Source organism: Chelonoidis abingdonii, chromosome 2 (genome assembly GCF_003597395.2).
Source record: "Chelonoidis abingdonii isolate Lonesome George chromosome 2, CheloAbing_2.0, whole genome shotgun sequence".
Classification (NCBI taxonomy): Eukaryota; Metazoa; Chordata; order Testudines; family Testudinidae; genus Chelonoidis; species Chelonoidis abingdonii.
Genome location: NC_133770.1, coordinates 189,082,806 through 189,096,985, shown reverse-complemented (window position 1 = coordinate 189,096,985; position 14,180 = coordinate 189,082,806). Strand labels below are relative to the sequence as shown.

At 39.2% G+C, this 14,180-nt stretch overlaps 1 protein-coding gene across 3 annotated transcripts in view; it reads right to left on the bottom strand.

Annotated features, from left to right (window-relative positions):
* The window catches only part of CDKAL1 (CDKAL1 threonylcarbamoyladenosine tRNA methylthiotransferase), a 626,106-nt gene that overhangs the window by 504,673 nt on the left and 107,253 nt on the right, over positions 1-14,180 (bottom strand). For all 3 annotated transcript variants that reach the window (XM_032776978.2, XM_075062869.1, XM_032776979.2), the window contains exon 5: positions 5,873-5,957. In XM_032776978.2, coding sequence (XP_032632869.1) covers positions 5,873-5,957 — 85 coding nt within the window. The remainder of the gene's footprint in view (positions 1-5,872; positions 5,958-14,180) is intronic.

Below are 14,180 nucleotides of genomic sequence, written 5' to 3'. Positions count from 1 at the left end.
CAGGACTAATGGTTCATCTACCCAAATATCCTGTCTTCTGACAGCAGCCAATGCCAGATGCTTCAAAGCAATTAACAGGGCAATCATCAATTGATCCATCCCTTGTCGTCCAGCATCTGGCAGTCAGAGGCCTAGGCTAGGGTCACCCAAAGCATGGGGTTGGATCCTTTACTATCTTGGCTAACAGCCACTGATGAACCTATCCTTCAGGAACTTATCTAATTCTTTTTTTAATCCAGATATGGTTTTGGCTTTTACAACATCCCCTGGCAATAAGTTCTACAGGTTGACTGTGCATTGTTTAAAGACCTGGTTCCTTTGGTTAGCTTTAAACCTTCTGCGTATTATCTTCTTTGGGTGACCGCTGGTTCTTTTGTTAAGTGAAGGAGTAAACAACACTTCCTTAATCACTTCTCCACACCATTCATGATTTTATAGACCTCTATCATATTCCCTCCTTTCCCGTTATCTCTTTTCTAAAATGAATAGTCCAAGTTTTTTTAATCTCCCCTTATATGAAAGCTGTTCCATACACCTAATCATTTTTTTTTTTGCCCGTTTCTGAACATTTTCCATTTCTAATATATGTTTTTTGAGATAGGACACAGTTTTCCAAGTGTCAGTATACCATGTATTTATACAGTGGCATTAAGATATTTCCTGTTTTATCATCTATCCTTCTCCTAATGGTTCCTAACAGTCTGTTTGCTGTTTTGTCTGCCACTACACACTGAGCAGATATTTTCAGAGAACTATATACAATGATTCCAAGATCTCTTTCTGGTGTAGTAACAGGTAATTTAGAGCCCATTATTTTGTATGTATAGTTGGGATTTTTCCGATGTGTATTACTTTGCATTTAACATCATTTAATTTCATTGGCCATTTTGTTGCCCAGTCATCCAGTCTTGTGAGATCCTTTTGTAACTCTTTGCAGTCTGCTTGGGACTTACCTATCTTGAGAAATTTATTGTCTGCAAACTTTAGCACCTCACTGTTTACCCCTTTTTCCAGATCATTTATGAATATGTTGAAGAGCATTGGTCCCAGTACAGATCCCTTGGGAACACCACTATTTACCTCTCTCCATTCTGAAAACTGACCATTTATTCCTACCTTTTGCTTCCTGTCTTTTTAACCATTTACTGATCTATGAAAGGACCTTTTCTCTTATCCCTTTGATGGACCTTGTCAAAGGCTTTCTGAAAGTTCAAGTACTCACGCAAGTACTCAAAGAATTCTAACAGATTGGTGAGGCAAGGTTTCCTTTTACGAAAGTGGAACAATTTTTGATACATTATGGAAACATTTTAAACCAATGAGTATTTTCAATTATGAGCCACAGTTGTGTGTGCACATGTATACAATCATGAGTTGAGGGGAACACTGAAGATTGGGAATGAAGGGTATATCACAGTGACAGAATAAATTAACAATGCAGCAGAATTTAGGGGTTATTGCCACAGATTGATGTCACATTGTACTGCAAGTACACTAACTGATTTAGCTTCTTTGCAATGTCTCTAGCCTCTTTTCTTGCTCCCTTTCCTCCCTAGCCATCAATGTGAAGCAGATTCAGCAATTTCCTTGCAGACTATCTGCTTATATATATTTAAAGAATTTCTTGTCACTTTTTTTTTTCCTTGTGTTTGACTATTTGTTCTTCAAATTCCATCTTGTCCCTCCTAATTTCCAGTTTACATTTTGTGTGTCTTGTTTTAGGCTCCTTTCTATTGACTTCTCTTGGGATGGATTTCCATTTTCTGAAGTATACTTTGTTTGGCTCAAATAACCCATTCAATCTTTCCATTTAGCCATTTTAAAAAAATTCTTGCCCCTTTCCTGTAAGCATATGCATATCTTTTGTGACTCTTATCATAGAGCTTAGTGAACTGTTAATAATATGGCCTGCCAGAGAAAAGCTCCAAATTAGCATCCTAGAAAAAAACAGATACCTTTCTGTAATCAGCTTGCCATGCCATGGTTGATTTCTATCATTATCTTTGGCCATACAATCTTAGTCAGTTATCTGCCTTTGAGTCATTTCTCAATTAACCACACAAGTGGGAATGTACTGCCACTGATTAGAATCAATGGGACTGGTATTCCCAATAAGCTGTATTTGCAAAGAAAAGACAGATGGGAGATGCTATTGCAGAAGCCATAAAACTTGACCGTGTGTGTATGATGAAAATTAGGAATTGTATAAAGCACCTTCAGTGTTTTAGTTGAAAGTCAAGCATCCAATATTCAGCTCCAAGCTGCAGAATCTTTCTTGTGACAGACAAACCTTATCAAGCTGAGTGATTAATTGTTTCCCTTAAAGTACATCAGCATTGGCAGTGCACAGACTGGTCAATGTTCTGTTTGTTACACAACTCTGAAAAAACAAAGGTCTCCATGACCGCAACCTAGCAGACAGAACTGTTGACATGATAGAGAAACAGCTAGTCTGAAAACCCTCCCAAATTTAACGCAGTTTGCTGCTATAACATTCAGAAGACTATTCGTGAAAGATTCTAATGCTTATAAACATTAGTTCTCCACCACTTCTTTATTCTCCCACCATAAGATACAAGAAAGTTCCATAAAACCATTTCTGAGATGCATCTGAGACATATATTGAACAGCCCCATCAAGGGGAGGGTTAGCTCAGTGGTTTGAGCATTGGCCTGCTAAACCCAGGGTTGAGAGTTCAATCCTTGAGGGGGCCATTTAGGGAACTGGGGTAAAAATCTGTCTGGACATTGGCCCTGCTTTGAGCAGGGGGTTGGACTAGATGACTTTCTGAGGTCCCTTCCAACCCTAATCTTCTATGAATCTATGAAAATTCTGAAACATGGCTCCCTCATCCACTGTCTGTGGCAGTTACAAAACAATCCTGTAGAAGCAGAAGTTCTCCTTCCCCAGAATGAGGAAAAGTCAAGAACCAAGAAGCAGAAAACAAGCTATAAGAAAAGAATGGATCTCTGCACAGAGTCAACTAAGAACGACAATGTTTTAGTTTTGTTTATCAGAGGCGGAATCGTTGCTACAAACAAAATCGAGCTCATCAATATAGCAAAAAAAAGTGAAAGGTCAGGAAACGTTTCTCATCATTCACCATTATTAAGTCCCTCTTTCTTTCACCAGCTTATTCAGTAACACACCCCCTCATTATTGTCAATTCTGATATATGGTAATTGGAATAGAAAGATAACCACAACTTTACTGGAAAAGATCCTGTCTTGGTTTAGTTGGCCAACACAAGATTACCCAATGCACACTAACTGCCATTACATGCAATATCTTTAGGGCCCATAATGGTTTATGTATGATCATGTTCTACTCCACAGAGGGTTACCACCGCTTATACAGGAACTAAAAACAGTGAGAGGTGATTAAAGCAAGACACAGACTAAACAACTCTAGCGAGGTACCGCACTCTGGGGCGGTCTGCATATACTGATTCAAAGTTTAACAGACAAAGGAAGGGCTTTTGGTATAAAATGGTGATCTTGAACTGACAGTGCCTACTTTCTGATCCACCAAACAGACAACATCATCTGTCCAAAGGGACCCCAACCCTTGCTGCAGGATTCAAAAGACTTTGGCCTACTAGGACCCCATAAGACTGAGGGGTGACTCCTCGTATGTTTAGTGTACGTTTAAATCTATTTATCGTTTATTTTACAAGTTTTCTCTGTAACGCTTGTACCTTAAGAATATATGTGCTTGCTTAGAAAGAGCTGTGTGGTAACTTGTAATTGCTGGCAATACACTTTTCATAGCCCTCAGAGAGAAAGCAAAGCACAGGTGCTGGCCTTTAGACAGATTGTCGTGCTGGTGATATCACAGTGTAAGGAGGCCGTGCAGTCTTAAAACACTGTGGTCAGACTGGAGTGGGACAAGGACTCCTGCTCACAGACAGGTGATGGCCAGAGGTCTGAGACCTGACTGGGAACTGCTGGACTGGACCATAGGGGCGATTTATGGGGGAGGGGCCATACAGATGTAGTTATTACCCAAAGCACACTAACTACCGGTATTCTGAAAACAGAGTTCTTCTTGGCAACACAAAAAGCTAATCTCATTGCAGCACACAGCGTTGGCAATAGGGAAATTAATTTCTCCGTTGGGTACAGGAGGAATCTTTTTATTTTAATTGTTCCACCTACTATGGGCAAATAGTTTCTCTTCCAGGGTACGGTACTGGGAAGCTGCTACTGCTAGCAGCGAGTTTCAATATAGCTCCCTCTTTTTCCCTCCCCCAAAATGTGCCAGCTGCTTAGTAAGAATTAGGTGTTTCTTGCCAATTAGATTTTCAACAATCATCAATAAGCTACATGCCACACCTAACAAATCATTCCATAAGCATCCACATGACTGTTTAGTAAAGGTAAGAGCTACGAATAATAGAGGACAACACATTTTGCTTACATTGGACGCATCACAATTGTGACCATTCAGGTTTTCTATTTATTCTTATCAAAGCTATACTTTTGCTGAACTCAAAAGGTAACAAGTCTACCACCACAAACCACATTTCTGCATCACTGACACGACATGCTATATATTAAAATAAAATCTCTTTCAGAAGAGTAGAGTAACAAGGTGGGCAAGATAATATATTTTATTTGACCAACTTCTGTGAGAGAGACAAGCTTTTGAGCTTACACAGAGCTCTTCTTCAGGTCTGGGAAACATCAGCGTCACAGCTAAATACAAGGCAGAACAGAGTGTTTAGCGTAAGTAATTAATACAAATTTCAAGGAACCATTCAAGGTGAAATGGTCAGTTAACACTTCTCCAGTCAGTGTGTGGAACGAAAAAAAGGCTGGGGGTTGGGGTTTAAGTGGGTTATAGATTGTTGTAATAAACCATAAATTCAGTCCACAGTTTTAAGTATCTAGCAAAGTTAAGGAATTTAAGTTCCCAGGCTTGTCTTTTGACCTTACCCTGGGACCAACAGATCGATGACAACACTATATACTTTCAAAAAACTAGTTCAATGTTAACTATAGAACACTTAGGCCAGGTTTACAGTACAAACCCATAGAGATACATATAGATGTATAACTACATCACTCAAGGATGTGGACTTTTCACACCCCTCAGCAACATAGTTATACGGACCTAACCCCCAGCGTAGACACTGCTAAGTCAACAGGAGAGTGTCTCCCATTTATACAGCTACCACTCTGTATGTAAAGACAGGCCCTCAGTTCACCAGTTTTTAATAATAAGTACATTTAAGCAAAGATAACCCTTACCTGCTAATAGCAGCAGTGCAGAGGAAGGACAGCTGGCCTCGGCAGCGTTACTGAGCATGCTCAGTCCGTATGAGCATGCTCAGTACAAGCCAAGCAGCAAATCTGGGAGGGCATGTGACCCTGCATACCCCACCATGTGTCACCTCTGCATGCAAATATTACAAAATGTATAGTTCTAAATATTTTGCGGAACACATATTTTATTTAATTAAAGGGACCCACTGTGGGTCATTTAAAAAAAATGGGGTAGAGGAAGATGGTTAGTCATTCACACCACTTTAAAAAAAATTTTATTTAAAAAAACATTGTAAAATCTTTCTTAGAAAAATAATATGGAAACTCTCGGATTACGCAGTAGCAGGAGGGCTGTCTCCCCCCAGTGAGTGTACTACTGAACATTTACAAATCCCCAAAACGGCTATTAGAAAATTACCACATTACCAATCACAAATCTATTCTTGGTGGATAGATCATCATTAAATTCAAACTCACATTTCACCTCTGCTCTGCATTGGGGAGGATTTACTTTTTGGTTGAAAATAGGTATCCTTTAAAACCACAGACTTTTTACTGATAAATATTACTGGGCTTCTTTGGAAAAAAAAAAGACTGCAACTTACTTAATTGAGTTTCTGAAGTGATCTTCAGCTGGGCTTTTTACCGTGCAACTGTTAAGAAGCCACAAGTCTGCTTCTGCGGCGTTCTCTGGAGGACAGAAGAGACAGAAGGTACATTAAAGAATTACAGCTCAAACTTGGAACTATATCACACTAAAGAGATTGGATTTAACCTTTTGTTAAAAAGTAGACCATTCTCATAAGGTTTCAATAATAAAGCCTTAAATATAATTTTGGAAATTTTATGAATACTGTTTACTCATGTTAATTATTTGGAATGCAGTAGCATCTAGGTGCTGCAGTCATGAACCAGAACACTACTGAACTATACAATAGAAAAAATAAAGAGTCCATGCCCCAAAGAGCTTACAAATCCAAGTTAAAGACAAAACATACCCCGTAGATATCAACAGAAAGACAGTGGGAGCACAAGGAAATAATGACACAACATTGGCTAGCATGATAGGCAGTGGTCTCAATACATCATCTGTCTAACCACTGTCAATTTTTTTTGTTAGGACTCACAGCACTGGAGAGTTTAAAAGGAGGGAGCTGAAGGCAGACAATGAGGTGGTTTTACAGATGTTTATTAGAAGCACTTCCCAGGCTTGAGGGCAACACAAGAGGAATCAAGAAGGTGCTTGTTTGAAAATGTGAACAAGTGGTTCATGGAGACTGGCATGGAGGCAAGAGTTGTCATCTCAATTTTATTGTGTAACATTTCTATAAAGAAAAGAACCTAGGCTTAAGCAAGCATAAATATTTACCGTAGAAAGAAAATACAGAAAAACTCCACTGATTATTAGAATTGGCTACATTTTAATTATTTTATCATTAACATCCAGCAAATTTTAGACTAAAGGTTTAAGACCATACCCTTAGTTATGCCTATAGATTTCAGCCCAGAGCTAAATTTCTTGGTAAATTTCTTTACAACCTTGTGATAGCTAAATACATTAATTGTGTTGGATCATGAAGTTACCCTAAGAGGCACTCTACCCTGTGGCATGAACACAGCATTTTTCCTCTACAATTAAAATAAATGTTTTAAACTAATTTTAATTAAGGAGAATTAGCTTGTCATCTAATACAAAGTTTAGCCTTCCAAAACAAATGCAGGAAATAAAAAATACTGTGTATTTCTAGGAAATTGGTTTCCAAGTACTACCCAGTGAATATTTTCTCTCCACCTGGTTTTCAACTGATTGACAAATACCACAGAATCCAAATGATATGAGGTCACTCTCCTAGGAGAGTAACATTTCATTTTTTAAAAGAAACTCCTTGAGCAAGCCCTAGGGAGTATCAGAGAAGCCATTTCACATTCCCAATGCTCTGGCACTAATCAGGACTGCTTAGCGTTGTATCAGTAAGGCACTGAAAACCTGCGTCACACTTCGGTACTAGCTTTCAGCAAATCTTGAGCCAAAATGAAGTACTGTAATAGGATTTAAAGTGATACAAGTAATAAATGGAGCAAAATTGTTTTAAGTCAAAGTGTAGTTTTTAATTTAAGTGACAGCTCACAAAAATGAAATAATAATAATAATAATAATAATAAAAAGCCTGCAATGAATTTAAAATGTGTGTCTATCTGTATTTACCTGTCCATATATAAAAAGCTTCCATCCCCTAGCTACAGTTAATACAATCTCAAACTATAAAAATATGTAGGTATCTGCAATCTTGCTTTTGCCGATAAACAGAATTATTCCATTTTTCAGTTAACTGTCAGACACTCATCCAACCTCAGGAAGGAGCCAAAATGCAAATGATATGTAAAACAGGAACTGTTTTTTATTTGTGTAAAATGAGTGAAAATAGTCAGGAGAGGTTTTTGTTTTAATCAGTGTTATTAATAGAGACTCCATAGTTAACTTGTTCTCGGATGTTAAAAGCCTTTTCAGGTTCAAATACAATGTATTCCAAGGAATCAAACAAATGGCCCCAGGATAACCCATTCGAGCTCATATCTAAAGGGACTGTAACAATGGTTTGGGCGGGGGGGGGGGGGGGGGGGGGGGGGGGGGGGGGGGGGGGGCGGGGTTGTTTGTTTCTTTTAAATCTGTGAAAGCTTAATCAAATGCCCCAGCAGCAGGTATTTACCTTGTCAATTAACAGACTGGAAATAGCACTAAGCTCAAATTCAGTCTATTACTGAAGTAAAAACATATTGGGACAACCTAAAGGATCTTTTTTCAAACTCAGAGAGCTTCTGGTTTACATAATATTTACATTTAGAATTGTTCTGTTAGCAAGAGTTCAGCGCTAATGAGCATGCTATCCTTGCCTTAAATGTAAATATCAGTATATTTGCAACTGTATTAAGGTCAATAATGTGAACAAACAAAACCAACAAACAAAAAAAGGAAGAGGAAAAGGGGACTGGCTTTTGAAAGAAAGGGAAAAGATTAACAAAAACTCCTGGCTCTTATCAACTGAAGAGAGCATCTGAAAAAAACAAAATAGCTTTTGAATACTATTCCACAGCAATTTATATTCTTGTATTTAGAAGTCGCCACATTTTCAGGTCATTTTGAAGCACATTTTCAGGTCATTGGCTACAATGTCCAATAAACAGTGGTTTGTTATTTAAAAATGCTTTGCCCAAATGAGTGTGCTAAAAAATTAATCCAAAGTTTTTATGCAATAAAATGTTGCCACAAGTCTGTTTCAAAGTATTTTAAATGTGCTTACTTCTAATAGTACAAACTATGAATATAACTCATCTCCAGCTGCATAACAATTTTCTCTGAACTTGAGAATGACTGGGTATTATATAACAAGAGGCTGACAGAATAAATATCATACCAATAGGGGTACAAATGCACTTGGGAGACAACTGTCACACAGAGTCAGAAGAGAACTATTATATAACTGTATTTCATGGCAAAAGAACTGAGACCTCTTCATTCAGAAGGGTACTTTGCTGTTTAGAGTACTTGCCTAGGACTTGAAAGATCAAGGTTCAAGTCCCTGCTCCAACACAGAATTCCTGTATGACTGAGCAAGTGATTTAGTCTCTCGGTGCCTCAGTTCCACATCTATAAAATGGGGGATAATAACCCCTACTCCGGGATAAATACATTCAAAATCATGAAGCACATATAAGTACCTAAAACAAACATTTGTACTCTGGGACTATTATAATCTCCTAGTTGGGTGGGGGCTTTCCAACGAACTGTACAGTGAAATCCTGCAGTTCGTATTTTGGAAATGTGAACAGTTAGTTTGATTTGTATATTTTAAAAAATATTCAGCATAGTTCTTAAGTAGGTCTCAGATTCTACCAGTACAGAATCACTGGGTAACTCCTCCTGTGAAGAGGCAGCGCACTAATTTAGGTGCCTAAAACACAGATTTAGGAAGCTAAAGTTTTTGGCCTCTCCTCTCCCAACAATGCTATGTATTGCTATTGCTATTTTATCTATCTTTTCTTACTCTCACTTATTTCTTGTTAACGCTCATGTTGAGCAATATGGCTAAGTTATATTTACATACTAATCAAATGGTGGAGGTCATTTCTCATCAAAACAACCACCTAGTTTAGAAATACTTTTGTCCTTGTATTTTCCCCTTATCCCTCCATCGTATTGCACATAAATATTGCAAAAATTCATTATCTGCACACCCTGTGTCAAGTTACTGAACAGCTCTTAAAACTTACTTGAAAAAATAAACTTTCAGAAGTTATATTTATAAATAATATCTTTCTAGCTGGCAATTAGCCTGTAGGCTCACAGGGGAAGAGCCATCAATACAACTAGAATGACATTGGATCCCAGGACAGAGGGTGTTCCCGTAACAGTGGAAGCATACATTAGGCCTTCAAGGAATTTAGACACTTTAGGGTGTGAAAATATAGTGCAAGGGTTCTCAAACTGAGGGTCGGAACTCCTCAGGGGGTCATGAGGTTATTATATGCGGGGGGGGGTCACAAGCTGTCAGCCTCCACCCCAAACCCTGCTTCACCTCCAGCATTTATAATGGTGTTAAATACATAAAAAGATGTTTTTAATATATAAGGGGGATCTCTCTCAGAGGCTTGCTTTGTGAAAGGGGTCACCAGTACAAAAGTCTGAGAACCCCTGATATAGTGTGACCCTATATGGGTGGATGGTGTGCTGATAGAGTTGCCTGGGTGAACTCTAATAGAGCTTATAGAAAGCACTGTGTCTTTTAATGACAAGATACTCCAAAATAGCAGCCTCTCTGAGCGAAAGGTTACAGACTCTATGGGAGAGAGGTTACACTGTTTTGCCTAAACAGAAAATCTTTTCCACTTAGCTGCACCAGCTGTTCTGGTACAATCCTTTTACTTTGTATCAGAATGTTCTGCATATCTATTGAACAAGTTCTATGTTAACCAACCAGCGTCCAGGCTCTGAGATAGCAAGAGGCTGAGTCTGGATGGAGACTTTTCCTTTTGCGCTAGGAAACTATGTTGGGACTCAGAAGTAATGTTATTGGAGGTTGAATCAAGAGTTTCATGGAGCTCCGGGTACCAGTAATGCCTAGGCCCAGCTGGTGCTAAACAAATAATTTCTGCAGACTCTTATCTGATCCCCCTCAAAACTCTTGAGTTTTGAAGTTTCAGAGTGTAAGCATACAGCCACGCAGGAAACCAAGGGATGAGGAATGTGTCTGTCTGAGAACCAGGGCTCCAACATTCTGTGGAGCAAATGGAAAGACACTTTCTCTTCTTCTCAATGGCAAGCAAATCTATGTATGGGTGACCCCAGTTGTGAAATACATTTGGAATGATAACCATAGTTACATGAGTTATCTGCTACAGTGTTTTGCAGACCCTGACGTGTAGGACTGAGTTTTGGTGATGAATGACCAATTCCCCAGTTGGACAGCTTCCTTGCAGAAAGGGAAGACCAGGATCTTCCTTGCCTGTTCATATAAAATATCACACTAGTGTTGTCTGTACTATCTAAAACGGTTTTGCCTTCAGTCACAGGGCAAAAAAAGGTTACACAAGCCAAATGAATCACCTGCATTCTAGGACACTGATATGAAGGTAGATAAACCCTGACTATGTTGTTGGTCCAAATATGTTCCCCATCTGAGGCTGGACACATCTGTTCTAATGTTTTCATGGGTAGAGGTAGAGAAAATGGAGAACCCTAGCACACCTGACTGGGATTCTTCCATAAATTTAATGACAATAGGAATTCCAAAAGAATTTAGGCTGTCATGTCTATGTGGTGCTTGCTTGGGCAGTAGATGGACTTCAACCACTTTTGCACACAACAAAGGGGACGTTTGTCATGTTGAGTTATGAATGTGTAAGAGGCAATGTGGTCTGCCGGTCTCAGATTGTGTCATTTTTCTTACACTACCTCCACAGCCATTTCTGCTATCCTCAGAGGAAAGTCTTAAAGGCCTTATAATAGCTGGGATGAGATGGTGTACATGGGAATCACAGCTGCTTCATGTGATGAAGAAGAAATTTTTGGCAGCTAAGCATGGCGAATTCTTAGGAATCTTACTCGGGAGGGTGATCTGACACTTGACAGGACAAAAGAGGTGAGTTTTGTGGCATGTTGTGCACCCCACAGTACCCAGGATCCCCAATCATAAGTGAATCATAAGTGAAGTGAGATATGGCCCCAGTGAGGGATACCAGATAGAGGTCCTTCCTTATATTCCCTGTGCTTACTGTGTTAGCTTTGAAACCCTAGGATTCCTATCTGAGGCAAAGTGGACGTATGAACGGGATAACATTAGGGATCTATTATCGACCACCTGACCAGGACAGTAATTGTGATGATGAAATGTTAAGGGAAATTAGAGAGGCTATCAAAATTAAGAACCCAATAATAGTGGGGGATTTCAATTATACCCATATTGACTGGGAACATTTCACTTCAGGACAAAATGCAGAGATAAAATTTCTCGATACTTTAAATGACTGCTTCATGGACAGCTGGAGGTGACCACAAGGGAGAGGCAACTAAGATTTATCCTGAGTGAGCGAGGAGCTGGCCAAGAGGTAACTATAGCAGAACCGTTGAAATAGTACCATAATACAAAGCACAATATCCCGTGAGGGGAAACACTCAACAGCCCAACTGTGGAATTATAATAAAGAGGGAACTATACAAGAGAAGGGTTAGTTAAACAACAGTTAAAAGGTACAGTGACTAAGGAAACCTGCAAGTTGCATGGGCTTTTAAAGAGCATCCAATAGAGGCAAACTCAATGTACCAAATTAAGAACACTGAAAAGCTAAAAGAGCCACCATGGCTTAACAACCATGTAAAAAAGCAAGTGAGAGATAAAAGACTTCCTTTAAAAAGTGGAAGTCAAATCTAGTGAGGCAATAGAAAGGAGCATAAACGCCAACTAGATGAAGAGTGTAATAAGAAAAGCAGAGGGTTTGAAGAACGGCTGCCAAAACTCAAAGGGAGAAAAATGTTTTTTTAGTAATAGAGCAGAGCATAGCTAACAAGCAGTGGGCCCTGACAATCAAAAGGGAGTGCTTAAAGCAAAGTATTGTGGGAGAAACGTAAAGGATTCTTTGCGTCATTTGAGGGTTGAGGATGTTAGGGAGATCAACTGAAACGGCTTTTGTAGGTAAAAATCTGAGATGTACGATTGAAGATGTACTAGAGGAGGGTTGGGATTAATGGATAAACGACAGTTAAAAGTCACGAGATAGAGATGGCATTCAGCAAGAGTTCGAAAAGAACCAAATTGGAAGTGCGGAACATTAACTAAGGTTTGTAAGTCTGTGAATCACTTCGGTACTCATGACTGGAAGTAGCTATGTAACGCAGTATTAAAAGGGCTCTAGAGTGACGGCAATTCAGACCGGTAAGTTAAGTCAGTAGGAAATATTAGTTGAAATATAGTTAAGAAAAAATTGTCAGACATAGAACAACAAACGGTGGACATAGTCAACTGGTCGTAAAGGGAAAATAGGATCTTCAATTATAGAGTTCTTGAAGGGGTCACAACAGTTGGACAGGGGGATCAGGGACAGAGGTGCTTAGATTCAGAAAGCTTGCAAGCTACCAATAGACGCTTACGTAAATTAAGCGGTGATTGGGTAAAAGGAGGTCCGTTTCATGACGAGAAACTGGTTAAAAGACAGGGAAAAGGAGAATTAATGGGAATTCCAGAATGGAGAGGGGTAATAGTGGCGTTCCCAGAGGTCAGTCTAGGACAATCTTTCAATTTAGTCATGATGCTGGAGAAAGGGGTAAACAGTTGAGGTGGAAAGTTTGCAGATGATACAAACTACTCAAGATAGTTAAAAAGAAAGGCAGATGTGAAGAACTTAAAAAGATATCACAAAATAAGTGATTGGGCAACAAAAGGACAAATGAATTTAATGTGGATAAGGGAAGTAATACACTTGGAAAATAACCCACTTAACATAAAATAATGGGGGCTAAGTGCTACAAGAGTAGAAAAGAATTGGCGTCATTTGGATGTTCTGAGAGTTCAAAGTGACAGAGCGTCAAAAAAAGAAGAATGTTAGGAATCATTAAAAAGGGATAGAGAATAAGATGAGATATTTATTGCCCTTATATAAATCCATGGAGCCCCATCTCGAATACTGTGTACGATGTGGTCTCTCAATCAAAAAAGATTCCTAGCACTAGAAAAGAATCAGAAAGAGGCAACTAAATTGATGAGGGGTGTGAGGAGGGGCCATAACAGGAAAGAGTAAAGAGGAGACAAGGGGGGATAGAGAGAGGGCTATAAAATGAGTGATGGAAAGTGGAAAGGAAAAGTTATTTATTTCTTATAGAAGTAGGGAGAAATGAATTAATAGGTAGCAGGTTGAACATCAATAAGGAATCTTCTTCAACATGGACACTCAATTGTGAACCCTTATGGAAGGAGGTTTGAAGGTGGCTAGACATGTTAAAAGAGAAATCTGGAAATTCCTATGGTGGCAAGTCCATATGGGCTATTAACCAGAAAGGGTAAAGAACGTGTCTCTTGCCTTGTTCATCAAGGATGAATGGGCAGAGAGAGATCACTTGATCATTGCTGTTAGCTACTTCCTCTAGGACACCCGGCCTTGGACTGTCAGTGGACAGATACTGGGCTAGATAGACCTTTGGTCTGACCCGGTACGGCCGTTCTGATGTTCTTATTTCAGGATACACATTGGTGATCCCTCCCCATTATTATCTAAAGCAAAAGATTAGAAGAAATATTCCTCTTCCAGAGGACAAGCAGACTTTGCTGCAGTATCAGCAGTATATAGGAAAATCCCTTGCCTTTAGTTCAGACATACCCGGTACCATGAAGATATCAGTGGTCAGTGTCAACAGAGTATCTTCAC